The sequence below is a fragment of the Lepidochelys kempii genome, chromosome 1, assembly GCF_965140265.1.
Source record: "Lepidochelys kempii isolate rLepKem1 chromosome 1, rLepKem1.hap2, whole genome shotgun sequence".
Taxonomy (NCBI): Eukaryota; Metazoa; Chordata; order Testudines; family Cheloniidae; genus Lepidochelys; species Lepidochelys kempii.
This window is the reverse complement of record NC_133256.1, coordinates 150,171,420-150,197,460: the sequence shown is the minus strand read 5'-3', so window position 1 is coordinate 150,197,460 and position 26,041 is coordinate 150,171,420. Positions and strand designations below refer to the sequence as shown.

The window sequence follows — 26,041 nt, the reverse complement described above, 5'->3', positions numbered from 1 at the left end:
AGACAGACCCTTTGTCCCCCCCCACCCCAGCTTTGAAAGTATCTTGTCTCCTCATTGGTCATTTTGGTCAGGTGCCAGGGAGGTTATCTTAGCTTCTTAACCCTTTACAGGTAAAAGAACTTTGCCTCTGACCAGGAGGGATTTTATAGCAGAAGGTTAGCCAACTCTTACTTTTGCATAAAGTGCCATTGAATCAATAATTATGTATGCAGAAAGGTGGTTACCCTTCCCTTTATATTTATGACAGATGGTTAAGAGATGAGTTGATCACAGTATATTAATAGCTACATGGAGAGAAGAGATTTGGTACTAGAGGGCTCTTTAACCTAGCAGATAAAGGCAAAATAAGGTCTAGTGGCTGAAATTTGGCACGCATTTTTAACAGCAAAGATAATTAACCATTGGAAAAACTTATCAAGTGATATGATGGATTCTCCATCACTTGAAGTCTTTAAATCAAGATTGATGTGTTTCTAAAATATATGCTCTAGTTCAATCCAAAGTTATTGGGCTTGACCTAGTAATTACTGGGTGACATTCTGTGACCTGTGTTATGCAAGAGGTCGGATTAGGGGATTATTATGGCCCCTTTTAAAAAAACCTATGACTTGAGACTTAATAGGAAGGCTGGGAAGTGGGATGTAATCTGGAGATATTACATATATGTATAAGGTATGGAACTGAAAATAGTTAGGCCGTTGGTGGTCCTAGGGAGAGATGGAATTGGTTTAAACAGGTTGTTGTATCTGTAAGGATATGCAAGATCCCAGGTGTTTGAGTTTGAGAGGGAAGCAGTTACTCACAGATGTATAAAGTATTGTTAGTATATGAAGTGCAAAGTGAGTGCATGTAAAATTAAAGCTGAAAAATACAGCTGAAAACTTTGTTTGCATCATTTTTTTTCACTCAATATTTTAAATTAATTTATTACCTAACAGCTTTTCTGTAAATATTCACAGATAAGGTGATGAAACCATTCAACTGTTTTAAGTACTGGAAAGTAAAAAGCACACATTGCCTTTGAGCATAGTTCATAAATGTGATCACACTCATGCATGTGAATGCTAAGAAATCCAAATCATTAGTAACACTACCTCACACTGTATCAAATGATTGGTTTCATTAGGGAGTTGTGCCTAAAAGCCATGGCCCAATATTACCCTCCATTTCTGTAGTTTTGGACTGAGAAGTAACAAGTTGCATAAGTGGAGAAATAAACTCTTTTTGCTAATGCATTTGTTCTGTCATCATTAATTAAGATGAGTAAATGAACAAAGAGACTTCTTGAAATGTGATTTGAAAAGTGTACATTATCCATTTAATAAGGAGTCTGGATCAATATCTTGCCTAAAAAGCTGTGGTTCCTCAGGTATCATTTCTTAAAAAGATCATTGATATGTAGAAACTATTATTACATTTTTCATTGACTGTTATAATACATGTTTAATGCACACAATTACATTTTAATAAATTATCATTAGTGGTGCCTTCAGGCACAATAATCATATTTTACATTTACCTTTACTTCTTGCAGTATTTATCTTACTGTTGTAGAGAGGTGGAATTAAGATGTCAAGTGTAGAACAGAATTTTGAACCACACCGCTGCCTGCATCCAGGGTGGATGGTATTTGAATCCTAGGTTTTGGTTTGAATCTGTCTCTACTATGGTGGTTTTATTTATTTTTCACCCTTGTGTAACTTGATGAACCAAAATGTAGGATAGTGATATAGATTAAATAGAACTAAACTACAAATTTTGATTATGCTTCCTTAGTGTTTTTGTTAACTTCATATATATTCTAGGTCCATCCACCATAGACTTTGGTGAAGTTTGTGTGCACTCTTCATCTACGAGAAAAATGCATATCATCAATAATCTGCCTGTGCACATCTGGATACAAGTAGAAATTGAAAGTGAAGCTCTACAGCAGACTAGTCCATTGTCCCATGTGTTGCCACCTCTTTCGAAGACTTGCATTCCAGTAGTATTTCAGACTAATACCTTGGGGAAATTTCAGAAGTAAGGCTATTTATTTGCCTCTTGATTTAGGTATTAACCTAGGTGGCAAAGGAAATATACACATTTTTCACATAGATAGTTTAAACTAAATATTATTATAACGGAAGTGCTGATGTTTTGCATGTTATGAGTTGTCGATAAGTAAACACAAAGCCTAATTTTACACTTAAATCTTTTGCCACTGTAATTATGTTAATTAGGGATGAGATTTTTTTTACTGGCAAAAGTGTAGACACAGTTATACTGGCAAAAAAGTGCTTTTGCCATTATAGCTTATTTCATTTGGGAATGTTGCCAGTATAAGCTGTCTACACTAGGAGGGATTGCTGATATAGCTGTACTGAAAACCTTTTCTAGGGTAGGCGATATCACAAAATGAAACTCTAACAATACCCATACAGTTGCTGAGGAGGTTGAGTCAAATATACATGTGCACGTACAGAAGGAAGATAGAAACACAGGCCATCCTTTGAGGCAGTGTTGTTGTAGGTGAGCAGTTTTGGGGTAAAAGATTTCCAATGTTAAAAACCCAGGGCAAAGGTAGGAACAGTAAATAGTGGGTGAAATACTGGCTCCATTGACTTCGGTGGATCCAGATTTTTCCTCGGTGTGTTTTGTTGAGCTGTGAGATTCCAAGAGAGTCAGAGATACAGAGGTTCAAGACAAATGCTTCTTGGTGAAAAAGCAGTGATGCTTTAGCTGAGGTTTCTGCAAGAGGGCACTGTCTGTGTGCAGTTAGTAACCACCTCTGTTTAGGGAAACAGAAAGTCTTGTGTACATTTTGTAAATTAACCAATTACAGTAGAATCTTAGAGTACGAACACCAGAATTACAAACTGACCAGTCAACCACATACCTCAATTGGAACTGGAAGTATGCAGTTAGGCAGCAGCAGAAACACTAAGAAAAGCAAATACAGGACAGTGCTGTGTTAAATGTAAACTACTTAAAAAACAAAGGGAAAGTTTTAAAAAAAAGATTTGACGAGGAAAGGAAACTGTTTCTGTGCTTGTTTCATTTAAATTAAGGTGGTTAAAAGCAGTGTTTTTCTTCTGCATAGTAAAGTTTCAAACTGTATTAAGTCCGGGTTCAGTTGTAAACTTTTGAAAGAACAACCGTAACGTTTTGTTCAGAGCTATGAACAACCTCCATTTCCGCGGTGTTTGTCACTCTGAGGTTCTACTGTACCCTAAGAAAATAACCTGAGTCTGGGTCACAGGTTTCTTCTCTAACACGAAGTTGACCTGCAAGGCCCTAGTATCTGATAACACTCAGCAAAGAAGTGACCATATATTTGACCATTAAATTGTAATGAATCAAAGCTATAGAAGCGCATTTTTGTTAATGTTATGGTCCCTAGTATACTCTAAAGAGGAAAACAATTACAAGTAGTAGCAAATTTTTATAATCCTTTTAACTGAGTATGCCTAACGGGTACAATATTTTCATTGGGTATTTTGCTCCCAATGACTATATTTAATGTAACTATATTGCTGAATATTTTACTATATATAAAATTTATTGGCTCATATGTTTTCTATATTACAGATCTTTCACTTACACAATAAACAACAAACATACTGGGCATGTGCTGGTAGTTGCAAAAGCAGTCTCCGTTGCCCTTGAGCTGTCTGCAAGGGAGCTGATTCTAAATCCAACTCCTGGTTTCCTTGCGGAAACAAGCTTTAGAGCAACAGTCAGATTATGCAATCGCAGAAACTGTCTTGCTGAATTCAACTGGAAACCTATAGTCACAGATAAAGGAATAGCATTTTCTATACGGCCAGCCAAAGGTATAGTATGTTTTTAAAGCTGTTTTAAGCAACATGCAAACAATAAAATGTGGTGTGTCTGCATTTATCTTAAAGATGGCTAACATCAAATGTAAAAGTTTATTTGACACAGTAAAATGTTATGTTTAAGGTTTGAATTAATACTACTGGAAGTCAGAACTATGATCAGACCACAAAGACCATAAAAGCAAGTAAAATGCTGAATTTTGATGCCCAGACTAATTTGCTTGTATAAGCTCTGGAAGTGCACCACAGCCCCATCCTGCTGTTTCTGTGCCACAGTAAACTGCTCTTCACAGCAGCTCTGCTCTGAGCTCAAGAGTTTAAACTGCTGACCGCAAGAGTGGAATTAGGCAACTATTTAATAGTACACAGCAGTACTATGCAACCATTTAGGATAGGAAGTGATAAAGAAAATCATGTATATCAAAACTGCCAAGGAATTTAGGTAGACAGAATATAATACCACAAAATTTAAAATCTGGCCAAAACATGAAGGTTAGCCAACTCTTACTTTTGCATAAAGTGCCATTGAATCAATAATTATTAAATGTGTTTAGGACCTTAATTTTACATCTAATCTGAAAGATGAAATCTCCAATAGCAGAGTCCTCTTTAAAACGGTATTGGAGTTCAGTAATGAAAGGACCCAGTTTACACTCATTCAGACATTCAGATCCACTGACGCCCAGTTAGGCACCTAACTAACTCCAATTGATTTCCCAGTCAAAACAAGGAGAGTTAGGTGTGCTAAATACCTTTTGGCCTCCAACCAAATTAGCTGGTTTAGGATAACTGTTTTAAACACTGCTTAGCTCGACAGGGAACTTGGAATGCCTCAGCATCTGGGAAGTAAGGCAAAGAGATTTTTTTTTTTAATTTAAGGTGTGAATGAGTTCTGAGAGTGTTGAAATGTTGTTGTCTTTTTAATTAATACTCAGTTATTATCCACCAATCCAGGTTTGCCTGTACTTGCACTCATTTTTGTATTATTTAAGACTGAGTTAGTGCATGAATGTGATTCACATGCTCAAAGACTGATAAATTGTGGATACATTCTGTTGAAGTATATTGATAAACTGGGTTATGCAGTTGTTATAAGAATTTTGAAGCTAGGTTTAATTTAAACTAAGTATATGGCTCGGCACCTTTGTAAATCAGGCAAGACATTTCTAGTAATGTGAACTGGTCACATGAAGTAAACTTCAAAAATTTTCCAAAATTGTGAATATTTACATATTTATACACATTTATCTAGGTATTGTAGAAGCATACAAAGACCTGGAGTGTGAAGTGGTTTGGCATCCAGGTTTCTGCTCTCCAGAAACAGGAGAATTCAATCTGTGTGTACATCAGGGAAACACACTTAAGCTAAAATGCCTTGCAAAGGTAATATTTAACCCAAATGGTTTTGTACATTTTTGGTTTTTAATCAACATTTTCTTGATTTAAATTTTATTTTAACCTCACATGTTCTATATCTTATACATTGATCAAAATAGTAGAAATTCTGTGACTCATTCTTCCACAGCACAGACCAGGGTTCCTGCTCCTCCCTGGTTCTGAAACCTAATCACATTTCCAATTTTCTCGAAACCTAGTTCTGGGAAAGGAAAGGAAATGTCTATTGTAGCTAAATACATCAGATCGTGTATCTGGGAGGTTTACAGAACTGCTAGTAATCCTTGCTGAATTAGAACTGGCGGCTGCTCCAGAAGGACAGTCTCTGCTTCCTGGGTCAATAAAGGGTCTATGAAAATTGTAATTCAGATGAAATCTGCGCTGCTGAGTGAATTTTTAGAGGTGGTTTGATGCTGCCTTCACCAGTAGAGCTCTTAGATTCATGCTCAAATGAGGAATTTTTTCTTTAAGAATGATGGCCAATAAGACACGTCCTCCTATTACATTTCCCACAGGCTCCCTTTTTCTTAGTCAGCTTGGAATGTCTTATTCCTGCCACTGTTTGGGTGGATGAATTGGTACAGCTTGTTATAACATGGTCTGTGCTGTGGCATACTGAGGCCTAGAAAAACAATTCTTATCCCACTCAGCTGCTGATTTCTTCTAAGGGTATATCTACACAGCAACTGATACCTGCAGTTGCCTGTGCCAGCCAACTCGGGCTTGCAGAATTCAGGCTGCGGGGGTGTTTCATTGCTGTGTAGGTGTCTGGGCTCAGGCTGGAGCCCGGGCTCCAGGACCCTGCGAGGTGAGAGAGTCCTAGAGCTCAGGCTCCAGCCCAGGTCCGGAAGTCTACACAGCAATGAAATAGCTCAGTAGTCTGAACCCTGCAATTCTGAGTCAGCTGGCACAGGCCAGCTGTGGGTTTTTCCTTGCTGTGTAGACATACTCTAAGATGCTTCGTCAGTATAGCACAGACACCCACCACTTCAGACTTTCCAGATGAGGCGGTACCATAGGTTTACAGATTTCTGTCAGATCAGAGATCAACCTACAGAAACAGAGGTGTGGTGGAGGGTATCCAGGACTGTGATTAGATCGTGTCATCTTGCCTGTCAAACAAAGTGAGGAGAGGAAATGCATGAGCTGTGCTGTTTTTGATCAAGACACCATAAACAATTTAGCGGGTAAGTGGGGTCATAATTTATTTTTGTTCACATAATTATCTGTGCACTACATTAAAAAATTGCTCAAAATATCAGCTTTTGCAAAAACTTCATAGCAATTTGATAGCCATGTGAAACTTAAACTGAAGTACAGTAATATAGCAAAAGTATTAATTTTCAAAGGGAAATAAAACACATTTTATTATTTTGATAGAGGTTTACTTTTTGATCTAGGTGGTTTGGCAAAAAGTAGATAAATGTTAGTTCCCCTTTACATTCTACTTCACTGTTTAAATTATGCATCTCCACGACTGTCTGGCTTATTGTGAAATCAAAAGAAAATTTTAAGCTATGTTGAATTATTTATTTACATTCAGTGACATGTTATGTTTGCTTTCTTTCTTTCTTCCTTCCTTTCATTGTTGTTAGCTTGGACCCACCAGTATTCAGTTTATGGAACACAGGATACCTTTCAATCATGCTCCTCTAGGATTAACTACTTGCAAGACAGCCATTCTTCAAAACACAGGACAAAATCATGCATACTACCAGGTGAACTGAATTATGTTGCTGTACAGTTTTTTTTCTTGTTTTGGACAGCTTTTCATATCTTATTAGAGTTTGTGTTCTCAGTTCTTAGACATGTTCTCTGTGGTATACTAATTGATTTTTTTTCCCTTTAGGTAGTTTTAATGTTTATTGAACAAAATATAGTTACCCTCTTTAGAATCCTACACTCTTTAGGGGTTCATGGGACTACTTGACCTAGTTTCTCTTCCTTTAATAGTAATGTCTGTATTAGCCGAGGCCCTCCTGACCACATTTGAGTGTAGGATAATATGCTTGTTATTGCAACACTGTGTTTATTAAAAATAAGGAAACTTCTTAGGCTTACATGGCCTCTGAGAAGTTAAGCAGAAATCACTGGATAGATAAACTTCCCCTTGCAGGAGTCTTGTCCACATTTCTGCTGTGAATAACTTGCAAATAATTTTCACTCAGCTTGTATCTGTCATTGGAGAAGATGCTGTATTGGATCTTTTTGGAGTTGTGTGAAATCATAATTTTCTAATGTTCAGGAGTGCTTGTAAGGAAAAAATCAAGGTCCAAATTTTCAAAGTTGGCTTGCAAAAGTTAGCTGCACAATAAGATCTGGTACATGTTCCACACCTCTGAAAATCAGATCATTTATTTAGGTGCCTACGTATGGATTTAGTGCCTAACTGAAAATTTTGTCCTAAACTTTTAGTCCTAGATTAATGTCACAGAGTATGATGGTTACAGTAACTAAACTGTAAACTCTTCTGGACAGAAAATGTCTTTCCTAAATTCTGTAAAAATGTACATTTACAGCACTATCAATGTTTTATAACTACTATTTGTATTTGAAGGTTCTTGATTCGAACCCCTTGCCTGGCATGACTATCACTCCTTCTGAGGGGGTAGTACCTGTTGGAGGCCATGCTGATCTCAAAATCTACTTCACCCCCAATGCAGTAATGAAATTTGATACCAGAGTGGAGGTATTAAAAAAAAAAATCTGAAAATTTGAGTAATATCTTGTTAAAAGTATGAGTGTATGTGCATGCCAATCTATTAATCTTGCTATCCATTGATTCAGTCCAACATAATGTATTTTTTTCCTAAAAATGTTGATTATTGGTACTGTGGTTTTTCAAAATGAATATCTGTATATTTTTCTCAAAGCAATTTTTAAACATTATCTTATTATTTTGTGGTCAAAAAAGTATACTGTACTTGAGGTGATGAGTTTGTTATGTATACATATGGATGTGAAGAGTGTTCCTTTTTGAAAGTTTTGTTGGAATAGAATCAAATTCTAGAACCAAATAGAACCAAATCAAATCAAAGACAAACCATCCACCCTATAAATGGGTCTTTTGAAAGGATTCAAAATAATGACAATTAGAGGAAAGACTTAAAAGCTTCTAATCTGATTGATTTAGTCTAAGGGCATGGGTGTAAGATTGCCTTTGAGCATGAATTTATTTATCATCAATTTGTCTTTCCAAAGGGGTGTTTCAAGTTATTGTGTGCCAAGTCATTTTATCTGAAAAACTATCAGAATTTATAGTTTACCAAAACAAGAAATGGTAGGCCAAATCTTAATAATTGCCTCTCTTAATCCCAATTCTAGGATGTGAATTCCACTCTTTTAATAACATGGGGTTCTCTGCCTTCTGTACAGCAGGGATCGGCAAACTTTGGCATGCGGCCTGCCAGGGTAAGCCCGCTGGTGGGCTGGGCCAGTTTGTTTACCTGCTGCGTCCGCAGGTTTGGCCGATTGCAGCTCCCACTGGCCATGGTTCGCCGCTCCAGGCCAATGGGGGCTGCGGGAAGCGGTGCAGACCAAGGGACATGCTGGCTGCTGCTTTCCGCAGCCCCCATTGGCCTGGAGCAGCAAACTGCGACCAGTGGGAGCTGCAATCGGCTGAACCTGCGGACACAACACATAAACAAACCAGCCCGGCCTGCCAGGGGCTTACCCTGGCGGGCTGCATGCCAAAGTTTGCTGATCCCTGCTGTATAGGATGCTGTGATTAAAGACAAGCAAAATAATACGTTATGAATTATAATTATGTTGTTAAAGAAAAAGAACAAAATGAAACAAATAACCATTGTTTATGGTTTGCTAGTTACAATCTCTTCTGTATTTCTCTTTGTGGAGAGCTTTTAACAGAGATTACATTTTTGATAGCGGATCTACTCTTGGCGGGTACCTCACTACAAAAATTAAACTAAAACAGGAGTCACTGGTATCATAGATAACTAAAACAGTTTATAGGCAGGCAGAAGAATTTAACTGAAGGTTTGTTCTTTCATGGATAACCCAAACAGTTTATAAATGAGGAAAAAATGAGTAATCTTAAGTCCTATGAAACCAAAGAGTTTATATCAGTTACATCATTTATACATTTTACATTTATATCAGTTACAAAAGAAGCTATTCAAGGAGTTGTCTTGAGATAGGCAATTAATGAGTACCAAGAATCTTAAATCTGAATTAAATCCCACTATTTCTCTCTCTTTATCCAGGTGAGTTTGTTTCCTTTCCAGGTATACACAGTCCACCATCTTATGTTTAACAAGATCTGATTATCCGAGTAGTAGGTCATATTAATACAATCTATTAGTATCTTAAGTTGCAATAGTATTTCAATATTTCATAAAATCATTACAAGAACAATTTAAATATCATTCCTTGGCAGTGCTTTGGCAAGTTTCATGTCACCCACAATGCTGACGAAACCATGCTGAACTGGAAGGTTTCTTCTTCTTGATGCTGTTTCATGTTCCTTTCTGTTCTCTGAATGTTACTGTTGTTAGTTGTTTGTTTGTGTAGATGAACAGGATGAGCAGTGGTGAGTGCTGCAAAGCTAAAGGATGGGAGAAAATTTTGAACTGAGCAACCAGCAGCACAGTGTCTATAGTCTTTCCTTCCACAACCTTACTGGAGGAGGAAGGATTCATAATATCAACTGTTGTGGGCCTTTCATTGGCTCAACAACTTAATGGGATTACCTTGTTAGCAGTTTCAGCTCTACATATGCAATGTGCTACTACATAGGCAATATAGGGTTGTAATTTTTCCTCAACTTGATGGTTATACTACCTTTATCTTTGTGGCAGGAAATTCTCAGAACTTGAAAGTGAGGCCTGGTCTATTCTACTCAGTTAGGTCGATGTAAGGCAGCTTACGTTGACCTAATTGTCAGTGCGTGCACTATAGCCTTGTCACGCCAATATAAGTGCTCTACTACTCTGACATAATAACTCCTCCTCCACGAGAGGTATAGGGCTTACGTCAGTGTAATTAGGGTGACAGTGTCTCTGTAGACACTGCTTTCCTTACATCAGTTGTTGGGTATCTCGTCAATTTCATGTCTGGAGCCGTGAAATTGACAAGAAAGCCAGGAAGCTAGAGCTGATCTGCCCCCTGCTTCCCACTCCCAGCTGGGCTGGTGCCCGGAGGCTCCCCAGTCAGGGAGCTAAGAAGCCCAGGTGGCTGCTCCCAGCTGGGAGCAGGGATCTGAGAGCCCAGGGGGTGGGGGCAGCTGGCTTTCTGGCAGAGAACTCCATGGATCTGAGAGCCCCGGCTCTCAGCCCCCTACAGTGCCTCTGTTCAGTTGGTGGAAGCGCTCCTGGTGAGGTCACGTACCACCAACTGTAGGAGGGTAGTATGGACATCAGCCCCTGCAGTAATTACTGCAGTATCTGTAAGTCGAATAGACATGCCCTTAGAGTTTTAATTCTTTTTATTTAGTCCATTTTCTGATATTTTCCTTCAGTGCTGTCCAGGTTTCATAGGAGATGAAATTTTGTTTTAAATGAATCTCAAAAGATTTATATTTTATATAGTCTTTCAGCTCTCAAAGTAGTCTTTTTAACCTTAATTCTTAAAGACAGTGACTTTAAATTTAAATAGCCATCCGAGAAGGCACTATCTCTTCTTAGCAGGCTTTGGAGAGGTACCTCATGTCTTTCTGAGTTTAGTAAATAAATTGCTTAAGCATAGCCAGATAACTAATTTTCTTATCAATATTTTTTACTTGGGTTACATTCTATTAGTAACTAGATATAACATCAAATGACCTTGCTATATTTGTACATAAAATATTGCCTATTCTTATTACAGTGACATTAGGAAGTTATTATGAGGCTTTCATTTAGATGCAAATTAACATCACAAAATAAACGTATTGATGCATTTAAGGAACTAAGGGGTTTCATCTTTAAGCAGCAACATGAATTTAGAAATTTGAAAGGCCTTGTACAAATCATTTCACAACCATAAATGTTCTCCTTTACATCTGAGGAATGAAGACTTTAGATTACCTCTAAAAGCAAATATTTTTAGTATTTCTGTAATTCTTTCTGAGGGTTTTAAAACTTAGGCATCCTCCTTGAAAAGGGAAGGAGGAAAGACTCACTTTCTTGGCTTTTGAGAACACAATGCATCTCAAAATATTCTGATAAAATATGTTGCTTGGGATAAAATTAATCTCTGTGTCAGATTCTGCTTCATACTAGAGGGAGGTGCTTTGCACTTTAATGAAACAATCTTGCTGATATTCTGGCCATTTTGACCCAACGGTTCTTAGGTTTAAGATCTGCCGTTTGCAGTACATTTACAACTTGCACTTAAAAGTTTCTATTATATATTTTATATAAAAGCATAATAACCAATACTTAATCTAAATCTTTAAAAACAATGCATACAGCATGTTAGTCTAGAAAGTTAAAATGGAGATAAACATTATAAAAGTTGCATTTCAAAGTCTGTGTAAACACACATAGAGGTTTATTAACTCAGGGGTTATCTTCCTTTGACATTTTGGGAGCCTGTCACTATTTGAATGAACTTTTCATAGGAATCTCTATAGCATTAACATTTCATATAATTAAATAATCAACTGAAAACGTAAACTTATGTTATTTCTCTAATAATTGTTTTTTTAAAAAAATTGTTAGTATTTCTTAAATTCAGTAAAGGCACAGGCAAGTTTGTATTGAACCAACATCATAAGAATAAACTATGATAATTTTATTAATCAGTTTTGCATCAATATTGAGGTCTACCACTTACAGTGGTCACTTGGTTTGATTACAGTTATTTTTAATGGTTTAGGTGAATAAACACTTTGTAATAAAGAGACTTATAAAGGGTATATTGTAGGATAGAAACTTTCAGTCAGTAAATTAGTTTGCTCCATTTCATTTAGTGGAAAAAAATAGCCACTTGGGCTACACCTGTGGCCTGGAAATACTACTTTATATTTCAAGGCTCTGTTCTCCAAGCACAAGGTACAAGTAAGTCACACAGAAAACCGTGGAAGTTATTTGTATTCTGTGGTGGGAGAATGGAGCACTGGCCTCAGTTCTTAGATCTACTCTCACGTTCTCTAGAGTGACAGGGCTTAGACTACTGAAAAGTGTTTAGATTATTTGTCTCCTCTTTGTATGCATCGCAAGGAAACTGAGTTCTGAGAGTGCTTCGTTATAAAGGTTGATTTGAGATTAGGGATGCAACAAATACCTGATCTGGATTTGATTTGTACATGAGTCTGATAAGTTTCCTGGATTCATCTTGCATCAAGAAAAAAGGGGCAGATTTCAGATAATTTTTAATAGATGCTGTCATATGCCCAGACCTGGCCACATCTTCTGATCCCACTGCTGTTTTCTCCACTTGCTGTTGTTCCCTTACACCATACTATCTAAACCCAACACCCACCCACTCCCTTCCACTTCCGCTACTTCTTGGAAACCTGAGGCAGTTGCAGCACTTCTCCTGACCTAGCTGTAATACCTGTTTCTTTCCATTGTGGCTTGTCTCAAGAAACGTACCTGCCAGTTCCTTCTCACACTGAACAGATTTCCTCCACCCAGCTCCCGCCTGCCATAGAAAACAACTGTGTACTCCCTCCCATATTGCTCTCTCTCCTGGCTGCAAAGAGCTGCTCTTTTCTTCAATTTAGTTCCCTCCTTCGGTAGTGGCTATCATTGTCTTGCTTGCTATCCAACAGAGCTGCTACTTTTACCCAGTGACTCCATAACCCACTGGAAACATTGCATGTGTACATTATAGAAACCAATACAGCACTTTTAGACTTCATTATAATATTTTCATATCAAAATAACTTTAGAATGTGGGAAGTTCTTTTCATGGGAACCTATGCAGTAGAATTCCATGGCTGTGTCTTTCTATTGTCTATTATTTAAAGCTGTCTTTTTTTTTTAATTGTCATTTACTATAGAGTACATAATGTAATGGAACAGTTGTGATGGCAAAGTAATGTAGTAATTACAATGTTCACAGTTTTACTTTTCTTTCAACTAGGTAGCAGTCCGCCATGGAAAAGTATTGGAATTTAGGATTGGTGGATCTGTAGAGGCCCCTGAAATAGGCATTAGTGTAGTAAGTATAAGCTATCTTTATTACACTAATTATTAGTTCTAGGTAAGATTTGTAGTGTTTTATTTGATTATTACTTTTGTAGTCAGGTGTCAGAATTTTCCTTCCTTAGTTATTCACATTTTTTCAGGGACTGAGGAGAATGTGAAGAGAGATTTAAAAATTAAATATACCTGTGGCAGTTGAGGGATTTAACTGTCTGAACACAAAGTTTGTAAAGGTTACAATGATGAAGGAAGGAAAAGAGGAGAAATAGAATGAAATTAATTAATTGAAAAATGGTACTCAATTTGAAAAACTTCACTAGTGGTACAATGAAAGGGATTATAGCAGTGGTTCCTAAGATGTGGTCTTTGGCACCCACGAAAGACCTAGGGCCAGTAAGGGAGCTGGATAGGCAGTTGATGAACTGAGACTTCCAGTTAATATAGGATAACTTATGGATCTCTGAACTGCAGTATTTTTAAAGTACTCTCCAGGTATATAGATGACCTTATAACACTCTTACATTGTTTTTTCTTAAACTTAACAGGAATCCTTCAACTTCCATGGTGTTTATGCTGGTTCCACCCAAGGAATTCCCTTTTTGCTTCAAAACAAAGGAGTAGCATGTGCAAGGGTGGAGTTTGATTTATCCAAATATAAAGACTTTACACTGAACTTCAAAGACCAGTCAGGTACTTTCTTTTGTTATTTCAGAATTGTAATTAACAGAAAAATATGATATCAGTAAAAGAAATCCAACCTGCAGTTCTTCTCATATAAAAATCTTAATGATTCACTGTTGTATAGAAAGTTTAAAGGCATAGTATAAAGTAGTTGCTATTTCTTAGCCTTTAATATAAATTAAGATATTATACTATTCCTGTGAAATGACATTAGTTTTACCTTGCCTGGACTACTTTTTATATACAAAACAAGACTCTGTTCCACAGAAATAATACAAATGTATTGGAGATAATGCTAGAGAAGTGCCAAAAATCTAAGTTATAAGCCAAGTTTATTTTTTTAACAAGCATAAAATAAGGTTATGTTGTAGTCCTGTTCTTGATTCCCTCTTAATGTGAAGGTGGATTTCCAGCATTATGCTAACTTTTCAACCTTATACCTCTCCAGTTGAGGTTTTTCCTCACAAAATGAACAATTAATGGTCTGAGTTTCTACGTGGCTTAAATTAAAGACCTTAGAAATATCACACAACTGTTTTTTAAATACTAATTCCTACAGTAGTAATGTCATGCAAGAGACTGTGTTTTACTTTTAGCGGATGTCTGTTGTACCTGTCTTGGCTATGAGATGGCTGGCAAGTCTGCAGTTGTGCATTGTCTTTGCTTATGCTAGTTAGGGCTGAGCAACTTCTGTTGTTAGTGGCAGGGGAATTTCCGCTCAAGACAGCCACAGGATGGCTGTTCACATGGATGTTTACAAAGCATTAATGTTTGGGTTTGGCTTGTAGGGAGAAATCCAGCTTTGTTGTTTGAGTTCTGCAAAATCTATTTCTGAACAAGGGAGTCCATACTCATTTTTCTTCTAGATTTTTTATTTTCTCTTTTGGATGCCTTTTATTCAAGTTTGCTAGATTTTGAAAGTTTTAGCTTTTGATGATGTGTCTTTCGGTGTGCTTCCAAAAACTTAAGGTGGTATCTTATCCCTACTATATAGGTGGGTTTAGGAGGGAATATTCAAGTTACTTGTCAGTTTCTGACCCTGTTGTTGGTATGTTCTCTGTTGTGTACTGTCATGGCTCATTTTCTTTTGAGACATAGTGTTGCCCCTGAGTGCTAGTCAAGTTTCGGGTCCTGGGGATATTCCAGCTGGGACTAGAAATTGACTATTTTCTGTTATTTTCTTTGATGGGTTCTTGTTGATTTCTAAGGAATGTACAAAGACCTGCTTCTCTGAATGCAGGATGAATAAAAAAACAGTGGATAGCATCTTTGTTTACGGCTCCAAGCCTCTTTACCCGGCATCGGACCCAGAAGAATCTTCCTCTAGGATCACACAGTGCTTATAGGTTGATGATTGGCTTTCGTTCTGTCACCAATCTGTGTCTGTGTCTTGTCTGCCTCCCTTCTCCAGCTAGACCTTTTTCCACTCACCTGATCAGAACAATGCCCAGAACAATACACTCCACCCACATATTGCTAGTTTCTGAGCAGACTCCATTATGCCTTATTTTAGATGTGGCCCCCTAAACTGTCTCTTACAACTCTCTTAAAGGAAGGGCACACTGACACATAATTTTCAGTGAAGTTTTAACTCAACCATTAACAAGGTTTAACCCAGCTCATAACACTGTCTAGAGGTAACTCACTGTCTCAGAGTGAGAATCCTGGCAGATGGTACCTATGAAAGAAGGGAGAAATTACCTGAATTCTGCTTCTGGAAGATTTCATCACAGTGCAGTCTCACTCAGTCACCCACCCTTCACAGGCCTAGAGTTGCAGAGTTCTGTTCTTGAGGTGGCATACTCTCATGAGTTCTCTTTGAAAAGTTACGTTGAAACCTGGGCTATTTAAGGCTTTAAAAGGGTCATCTTAACCCAAAACAGATAGTTTTCATAGAACTATTGTTGGAATAATGCACAGAATGGAGCCAAAGAAAAACATGTAAATTGAATCTTGTAGGTTTTTTATGGAGGTGGTAATATAATATACTATCTCAGGTTAAAAGTTGGCATACAAATAGATTAGCAGTTTCTTGAAAAGGAAGGGTTTGCCAGTGTTAGTAGACCTGCAACTGATTTTAGTTGGACCTTTGGGAAAATATTGATTAATTGTCTGTCCCTTCTGGACATGTTGGGGGAGAAGCACAGGGCTTTTCAGGACATCTTGTCACCAACAATGTAAACATGACTTTTGACCTTTGTGGTGACTTTTCTGTGCATCCAGGCCACAAATGGAGCATTGGGAAAGCAGAAAACCCTTTCTAAGAACATCAAAGATGTCATGTCACTGCTGTGAGGACTATTGGGTCTCCTATAATGCCAGGTTTAGCATTCCTTCTACCCCTTTCGTAGTGTGTAATTTAACTCTGCTCTACTTTATTTTCATTCTCCTATCTTTCTATCTTCTGTCTGATCGGTTCAAAACTTTGCCCTTTTCGGGGGATTGATTTAACTTCATTGTATTATTGCTATAAAGAGCATGGCAGGCTAAGGGAGAGTAAGCAAGTTTATTCCAGCATGAAGAAGAACCAGTGGGAGGAGATGACAGCATGCAAGTCAGATCCCAGATGTTTCCTCAGATGGGGGAAAAGTACACCAGGATTCAGAGACTAATGCAACCTGTTTGTGACCAACCTGTTTATGTATTTTATCCACAGAATGTGAATGAAGTAACAGAAAGACAGCAGTTTCGTTCCTATCTATCTTTTCTCCTTCCCTCTTTATTGTGTGTTGTGTTTGTCTAGATAGTAGGATTATTCTTTAAAAAATGATTATTACAAAAGGGCCAAAATCTGTTTGATTGGTTTCCCTTCATTTTCTCCAAAGAAAGACATTTAGCATGAGCACGAAACGTTTGCACAAGATATTTTTTTCCTTTAAAAGACTTTTCTGTTAATACAAGAAAAGAATTTCCTCCCTCCAAACGAATGCTCACTTAAGTTTTGGTTTTCAAATATTTCAATCATTTGTATTTTGTTTGTTTTACATTTGGGCGTTGCGGAAATGTTAAATAGGATTTCTATTGGGTGGTTGCTGTGGTGAGGTAAGTCAGGCTATGTTTTCACAAGAAACGCTGCAGTGGCACAGATGTAGCATTACAGCTGAGCCACTGTAGTGTTTCAGGGTATGTCTACACTGCAGTGTAAGCCTGGGTTAGTAGGGCTTGAGTCATCTGACCCATGTTAGAAAACCCTGGTCTTGGATTTCTACATAGGATTTAAATACAATGTTAAGACTTTTTTTTTCCCCCTTTCCTCTGCTCAAACCTAGGGCTTTGTGTACAGACCCAAGTCAAAGTAACGATATTCCAGAGTCCTTAATGTCCCCCCAGATTTTGGCCACTCTAGCTCTAGGACTGTGGTGCACTGTTGGATAACTTTACTGCCCACCCTGCATGTTGCAGGAAGTTTGAACAGCTCACCAATCCTATTGCAAACCCAGGAGGCTCTCGGATAGTGTGCTTGCATATTGGTGATCAGAAGAGAATGGGTTAATGGGGACCTAAGTTCCCTATAAGCTGCTTGGCCAAGCAGCAGCCTATTTAGAGTTGTGCAGACACTCAGGGAACTTTCCTGGCCGTGGCAGCCAGGGAAGGGTTGGCCTGAACGCAGCCCTGGCTGGACCTGCCGCGGTGGCTGGGGGAGGGGCAGCCCCAACGTAGCCCCAGCCCAACTCTGGCCTGGACCTGCCGCGGCTGGGGGAGTGCTGCCTATCCCGTGGCCTCAGCCCCGAGGCGCTGCAGCGGGGAGAGGCACCTCTCCCCCCCACAACCCCAGCCCAGGTGTTGCTGCAGGCACAGAGAGAGTCCTCTCTCCCTACTGTAGCCCCAGAGCACCCTCCTGCACCCCAGACCCCGCATCCCTGGCCCCACCTCAGTGCCCTCACTGCCTGCCCCCAATTCTCTGCCCCAGCCCTGAGCCCCTCATCCCTGGCCCCACTATCACCTCCATATTGGTGCACATAACAAAATACATTCCGCACATGTGTGGAAAAATTAGAGGGAATCCCTGATGATGACCTGAGCTGTGGAGCCCTGCCTGGATACAAAAATGTGGATCCACATCCAGAAGAATCAACTTGTATCTGACCCACGATCCGCACTTTCTTTTATCTGTATCCTCACCAAGCCTGCAGCAACATGCTATCTCACAGTGCCTTTCAGGAGGGGTGTGTGTGTGTGTGTGTGCATGTGTACTATATAACAAAGTTATATTGTTTAATAAATGTGCACACTGTTGTTGTTGTTGTTTTAAACATCAATCTTATTATTACAACAGGCGTCAGAACAAATAGCCTTTTATATTAAAAATAATATAATAAATGTCACACGCCAATAATGCTCAAAATCACAAACTGAACTATAAAATAAAAAAGTCTGCTGCCTATTTAGCTTGTGATTTATAAAGTGACCACGCTCAGAGCTCAGAGATTCCAGTTTTTGCACCAACCACCAGCTCTTTGACTTAAGGTTAGTGTCCCCCTGTAGTGGCTCATGTGTTGAGGAAATTAGCAGTGTGTTTCCATCCAGATTCCTGCCTTTATCACTTGGGGTTTGCAGTCTTCTCCCAACAGCTGGGATGTCAGGCTGAGGAGGGAGCTTTTCCTGCTTGTCCTGTAACTGTCAGTCTCCAGGCTTCCTGCTCAACTCTTCTTGCTGTGGTCTGCAATATTCCATTGATTTAAAGCCCCACTGAAGTCTCAATCAATAAAACTCTTTGCTGCATGTCGTGCAATGTTTTTCCGGTAAGAAAAGAAAGCCATGAGCATTAGTTCCTCTGGTAGGATGCTTGGGTTTTTTAACTAATCACAGAGCCCCTCCCCCCAAACTAGGTTGTGGGATTATCTGCATCACCCAGTGTGACTTGCAGATAAAGAGGTAACTAAAGCTGATGGTACTCTCACTAGTCCAGATAATGCAAGGGACAAAGTGTCTGTTCTCCCTGTGGAAGCATGCAAGGGGAATACTATTGCAAGGCTACAGTGCTTAATTTTTGCTTGGGCTGAGCCCTGGCATGGCTTGGCAGGTCACCCTCTGCGCCACCGTAAGTGTATGTGTGGCGGGAGAGGAGCAACGGCAGCAGGTGCTCCATGATTTCAGGTCAGTTTCCCCAAATGGGCATAGAAGAGGGGTCCAAATGTTAGGGACGAGGGGGGAGTGCAGCCTTGAGGAGCATAGGAGGGCAGTGAAGGTGCTCTCTGGCTGCCCAGCCAATGCTTAATTTGTACCGGGCTTGCCAGGGCTGAGCCCTGACACCTTGTCCAATATAAATTAAGCACTGCGAGGCTATCTACCCACCCTGAATTGCGGGATTTCGTCTTAGAAGTCTTCCTTGGGACAGCTGATTTTCTTTGAAATGTTACCGTGTAAAAACATTAAATCATCCACAGTTTCTGGCTTAAGTGAACTACAATTTTCATTAATTGCGTGATCAGAGACTGAGAAGCTCTCTCGGAGGGTGCACTGTGTGACCCTCTGTGCCCGAAAGCAACACGCCATATTCATCACTGTCATAGAATTATGATAATATGCCTTGTGAGGTATCATTCTACATGTCTTGTTCTGTTAAACATTAATACCCTGTTGGATTGTATGTGCTGTCATTCTAAATGAAGTTATGAAGTTTGGCTATTTATGTGCTACTGAAACATGTTGCGAGGTTAAGGACACCCACAAGCAGCCTTTCAGGTACAACAGTAAAAAGGCCAAACAATGTTGATGGCTTATTGAGGAAATGCACACAAGCACAAGGATTACTCCAGGAACTGTGTACAATAGATACCTCCCAGAGAAAGCACTGCACAATGGGAACTGTTTGACCCAGGTCACAGCAAAAGAGCTTTCCATCAAGCGGGAAGACGATATGAAAGGAGAAGTGATGACAAGACTGGATCTCACTCTCCCCCCAGCAACACACCTAAAAGTACTGGAGGAAAAAAGACTGAACTGGGGGCAGGGGAAGTTCTGGTCCCAGGCAGAAAAGAAGGAAGCCTGCCTGTGTGTATGCTAACCTGCTTGTACTGTCTAACTGGGTGAGACACTGCGAGATTCAAATCCTGACGAGTACATTAGGCTTAGATTGTGGTTTTGTTTTATTTCTTATGGTAATCTACTTTGATCTGTTTGTTTACTATCACTTACCACTTAAAATCTATTTTTCTGTAGTTAATTTATTTTGTATTTTACCTAAAACACTGTGTGGTGGTTGAAGTGCAAAGGGAAAAGTCTCAGCTCAGGAGCAAGTGTTAGTGCATGTCCACTTTCCTTTGTAGAAGTGGCAGACTGGGTAATAAATTTCATTCTGGTCAGGTTTTTGACCAGTGCAGGACAGTACAGGGGTCCTAGGCTGGGGAGCTGGGTGTATTTTGGCTTTAGCCTTTCTATTATGGGTTCATGAGTGGCTGGCCAGAGCATTCATGAACACAGCTGGGTGTGGTCCCTGCATGTGGATGTTGGTGCAAGCTTGAAGGGCTTTGCAGCTTGTCACAGTGCAAGAGGGACCCCAGATTGATGAGACAGAGGGCTCGGCTATACCTCAGTTCCAGGTGGCACCCTGAGGGTGACCTGTCACACACTAGATGCAAGGATGGAATGCACAAATCATGCAACTCGTCTGAGAAGGGGAAGTTGCTTGTACAACTGCTGAAGTGGTGGAGACAACACATCTTCATTCTTTGTCAGTTTCATCATTGTCACTTCCACATTTGCTATTTGAATCCTCAAACTCTGTATGTGACCATTGTCATCCTTTGGTGATGGAGTCTGTGTAACTGACGAAAGAAGCATAAGATTCACTGCAGGAATATTTTTCTCCTGCAATAAGACAAGCTTCTTGGTCTCTTGATAAAATTCCTGTCCCTCCTGTTCACTGAAAACTTTCATCCCCTTCATTTGTGGGTGCAGGAAAATGGCTACTCTGTGCAGAGGCTTGATTTCAACATTTTCAATGAGACCTTGCGAAGCTTGGGATTTGAGTTGACTTAGACTATATACATCAATGGTAGAAGGATGGAGATGCTTTTTCAGCCTCTTGTACCAAATGGGCACCAAGAGGAGAGTGGGCTGTGACTGCTCTTGTGCATCTGATGCTTCCTTGAAGTGCTGCAGGAGCTCTATTAGCATTGACCACTAGACCTGGAGCATTGCATCAGTGAGTTGAGTATCCCCCTTTTCTGTCAGAATTCCATTCTGTCCATATTCTGTCCATATTCCATTCCATATTCTGTCCGACTGCTGAAACATGAGCTGTCTGAAACATGAGTAGTTTGCTGTTCCGTCGTGTTTCTACATCTCCTTTCAGAGACGTTTTCAGTCTGTTTTGAAGTCCAGATCTCCTAAAGTAAGTAATGAGATTTCGGCATGCGTGGATCAGTTAGCTTACTGCTTCCTCTTCCTGGTTTCCCAGCTTGGTAGTATGATCAAGTGTAGTATTTATAATATGCGCTGAGCAGCTTATTCGCACATAAGACTTGAGGGATGCAACCACTTTCCATCCCCGGTCCATAATGAAAATCATCTGGTTGATAATACTATTTATATCAAATATTCTGAGTGCCTGAATAGCAGCCGAAAGAAAGTTCTCTGCAGTTTTCGATTTCCCACTGTCATGCTGAGTCACACAAAGCACCTGTTCCACCATTCCGAACTGTTGTGGCTCTATGTAATGAACAGTTATTCCCCAATAGGCAACCTTTCTGTAATCTCCATCCACAGATTGAGGGTAACCCCTCCACCCACTGTGCCAAGAATGTTTTTCAGCACCATGGAGATTTTTCTTTTTTCTTCTGCCACAAGTGCAGCATGCCAGGCTAATGTTGTGGAATGTGATATTAGTGCATGTGCATCCATTTGACCATATTTGGCACCTGTGTTAATCAAACATTGAGAACATGCAAGGAATCCCTGGCCACTGACTACGTCAAAGGGTCTTATGTCTGTTGCTACAAACTTCAATAGTTCCTGAGTCTCATTTGTCTTCGTGTCCTGTGTGATAGTGACACATTTCTTGGTTTTCAGAGTAACAGCCGTGTTAGTCTGTATTCGCAAAAAGAAAAGGAGTACTTGTGGCACCTTAGAGACTAACCAATTTATTTGAGCATGAGCTTTCGTGAGCTACAGCTCACTTCATTGGATGCATACCGTGGAAACTGCAGAAGACATTATATACACACAGAGACCATGAAACAATACCTCCTCCCACCCCACTGTCCTGCTGGTAATAGCTTATCTAAAGTGATCATCAAGTTGGGCCATTTCCAGCACAAATCCAGTTTTTCCTCACCCTCCGCCCCCCCACAAACAAACTCACTCTCCTGCTGGTAATAGCCCATCCAAAGTGACCGCTCTCTTCACAATGTGTATGATAATCAAGGTGGGCCAGTTCCTGCACAAATCCAGGTTCTCTCACCCCCCACCCCCCTCCAAAAACCACACACACACAAACTCACTCTCCTGCTGGTAATAGCTTATCCAAAGTGACCACTCTCCCTACAATGTGCATGATAATCAAGGTGGGCCATTTTCCAGCACAAATCCAGGCTTTCTCACCCCCCCACCCGCCCCCCGGGAACACACACACACACACACACACACACACACACACACACACACACACACTCACTCTCCTGCTGGCAATAGCTCATCCAAACTGACCACTCTCCAAGTTTAAATCCAAGTTTAACCAGAACGTTGGGGGAGGGGGTAGGAAAAAACAAGGGGAAATAGGCTACCTTGCATAATGACTTAGCCACTCCCAGTCTCTATTTAAGCCTAATCTCTACGTAAAAGAATAAATGGACACAAATCAGATGTCAAGAATTATAACATTCATAAACCAGTCGGAGAACACTTCAATCTCTCTGGTCACGCAATCACAGGTATGAAGGTCGCTATCTTAAAACAAAAAAACTTCAAATCCAGACTCCAGCGAGAAACTGCTGAATTGGAATTCATTTGCAAATTGGATACTATTAATTTAGGCTTAAATAGAGACTGGGAGTGGCTAAGTCATTATGCAAGGTAGCCTATTTCCCCTTGTTTTATCCTACCCCCCCACCCCAGACGTTCTGGTTAAACTTGGATTTAAACTTGGAGAGTGGTCAGTTTGGATGAGCTGTTGCCGGCAGGAGAGTGAGTTTGTGTGTGTGTGTGTTCCCGGGGGGTGGGTGGGGGTGTGAGAGAGCCTGGATTTGTGCTGGAAATGGCCCACCTTGATTACCATGCACATTGTAGGGAGAGTGGTCACTTTGGATAAGCTATTACCAGCAGGAGAGTGAGTTTGTGTGTGTATGGGGGTGGGGGGGTGAGAAAACCTGGATTTGTGCTGGAAATGGCCCAACTTGATGATCACTTTAGATAAGCTATTACCAGCAGGACAGTGGGGTGGGAGGAGGTATTGTTTCATGGTCTCTGTGTATATAATGTCTTCTGCAGTTTCCACAGTATGCATCCGATGAAGTGAGCTGTAGCTCACGAAAGCTCATGCTCAAATAAATTGGTTAGTCTCTAAGGTGCCACAAGTACTCCTTTTCTTTTTACATTTCTTACTGAATATCCTTCAGCAAACTGGATCCTGATTCTGGTCTACATTTATGTTTAAGTAAGTTTGAAGTACCAGTTTTAGGGCTAATAAAAGTACAGACTTTTTTGCATGTCACACATGCAACATACTCAGCCACAGTATCTCCCTTTTCATCAGTAAGAAATCTGAATGCATTCCAAATTGGTAATTTGCCTTTCTCATTTCCCTTCAAACTGTATGCACCAGCATTTAATTTCTTTCTCCACTGACTTTTCAAATACAAAGTTTGGAAACTTTTCTGGTGGCAGTTGGCAAGGAAGTGCAGAGGGGTGACGCAGTGACAATTTCAATTCATGCTGATGAACTGACAGTGCAATTAAAAAAAATGAATTTTTCACTGGTATTAGCTGAATCTGAATAAATGGGGTGCATGGTAGTTTGGGTGCAAATTTCATGGTACACGCCATAGGGTGCATGGTACAGAATGCAACATGCAAGATGAATTGCATAAAATGCATGATACCATGTGGGTAAGGTAGTAATATATGGTACAAGGCTGCCTTATGCAGTCATATAAACTCGTGGCTCTCGATACTTCTAATTCTGCTGTTGCACCCAGTAAGCATCATTAAAGGAGCCTATCCTGTTAACCTAAGGGCCAAGGATCAGCTCTTGCCCAAATTGTGCCTTCACAAATACATAGGGCAAGACACATAAGCGTGAGGGCTAAATTTGTCCCTGAATCTCTCCTGTACTATGGAGATCCCTCTCCAGTGGATTTCATTTCCTTTAGGCAGAAGTTGTGGTGTTGTTGCTGAATTTAAATGGGTTTCTAGGTTGTATGTTCTGAGTTGCAGTGCTCTGTCGAGGTACAGTGACCATGGCATAGTGAGAGGTTTGGACTTCCCCGCCTTTGAGATCCTACTTCCAGAGAAGATGGAAGAAGCTGTCTGCAGCTCATAACTTAAGAGGCTGCTTCCCCACTTTCAAGATCCAACATTTCCTCTCCCTCCGTATACAGAGTAAGGGGAGGTGATAGATCAGGACAGGGAGCAAAATTCCCCATGTTCCTATTAGCATGTTTTAAGCAGCCAAGCAATTTAGGAAACCTCTCCTGAGTTCATTGCTGTTTCAGGTCTGTTGGAGAGGGAGACAGTTGTTTCTGCAAAGTAAGTCAGCATGGGGGATTTTGCTGCTTGTCTTGATCTTTCACCTCCCCACTCCCCCACCCTTTCTCTATATATAGGGGCGGGAGAGGGAATGTAGGATCTCGAAGGTGGGGAAGCAGCCTCATAGGCTATGAGCTGCAGATAGCTGCTTCCCTGACTTTGAGACCCTATATTTAGAGCCCTGCATGGATACAAAATTTGTATCTCCATCCTATCCATGATCTACAACAATGGTCCGCGAATGCAGATATCCACAGATTTGCAGGGCTGCCATTCGCAAAGGGGTGTGTGTCTTCCATTTTCAGTAGAGTGGATTGCAGATTGTTGGGGTTACAGAGGACTAAGGAAGTTGTCCCATGAAATTGTGGGATACTTCTGGATGACTCCGAGGACCTGCGTCAAGCGGGGCCGCATCTAAGCGGCAAAGCAATAGGTCTTGGACTCGGGATCCCAGCTTGAATCAAGCTTGGACCCTCCAGCCCTGCAGTGTCCTGGGACCCTGGGTCCAAGCCCTGGGTTAGTGCAGTTGCAGTGTAGATGCAAGGGGGGTTAGGCTTGAGCCTGGGCTCTCACACAGGCTTATGTTGCCGTGTAGAAATACCCCCAGTGTAGACACTTGCTACAGCAATGGGAGGGGTTCTCATGTTGCTGTAATTAGTCTACCTCCTGGAAAGGCGGTAGCTAGGTTGACTGAATTCTTCTGTCGACCTAGTGCTGTCTATACTGGGGGTTAGATTGGCTTAACAACGTTGCTCCAGGGTTGAGTGATATAGCTGGGTCGATATAACTTTTTAGTGTGGTCCTGGCCTCAAAATCCTTCTGGAAAAAAACCAAGTGATTAATGTTATGACAATGAAAAAAGAGTTTGGAAACACCAATGAGCCGTAATAGCCCAATAACGTAACAGCAGTGGGATATTTATTTTTTCTTTTCTTTTTTAAATATAAATTTTAATAGGCTTTTTGGGGAGCTCTTCCTGCTTATGTAATCCAGGAACTAAATGGTGGAAGTTCTAGAGATTCAGGCGTAAACAGCTGGTATGTGCATGGGGTAGGTCATGCATTGACTCCAGCACCACTGCTTTAGAGGGTAGGCAGGAAACCCTTTGAGCTAAGGTACAGCTATGTGGTTGTATCTTCAGCAACACAGAATTACGCTAAATAGTCTTCTTCTGTGGTATTAGTTTTCATTATTGTTACTTAAGTATTTTTGTTGGAAGCATTTATTTTAAAAAGAAAAAACAATGATGAAAGGCTTGATCCTCAGAGGTACTGGCAACCCCAAATCCCATTGACTTTAATGGAAGCTATTGGTGATCTGCACTTCTCAGGATTAGACTGTATCTTACATGTAAAAAATAGTGAATTC

At 40.2% G+C, this 26,041-nt stretch overlaps 1 protein-coding gene across 3 annotated transcripts in view; it reads left to right on the top strand.

The window, feature by feature from the left end:
- Positions 1-26,041, top strand: part of CFAP47 (cilia and flagella associated protein 47) — a 636,073-nt gene that overhangs the window by 48,897 nt on the left and 561,135 nt on the right. For all 3 annotated transcript variants that reach the window (XM_073358068.1, XM_073358073.1, XM_073358080.1), the window contains 7 exons: positions 1,806-2,022; positions 3,571-3,815; positions 5,074-5,204; positions 6,812-6,934; positions 7,774-7,905; positions 13,245-13,322; positions 13,852-13,996. In XM_073358068.1, the coding sequence (XP_073214169.1) occupies positions 1,806-2,022; positions 3,571-3,815; positions 5,074-5,204; positions 6,812-6,934; positions 7,774-7,905; positions 13,245-13,322; positions 13,852-13,996 (1,071 nt within the window). The remainder of the gene's footprint in view (positions 1-1,805; positions 2,023-3,570; positions 3,816-5,073; positions 5,205-6,811; positions 6,935-7,773; positions 7,906-13,244; positions 13,323-13,851; positions 13,997-26,041) is intronic.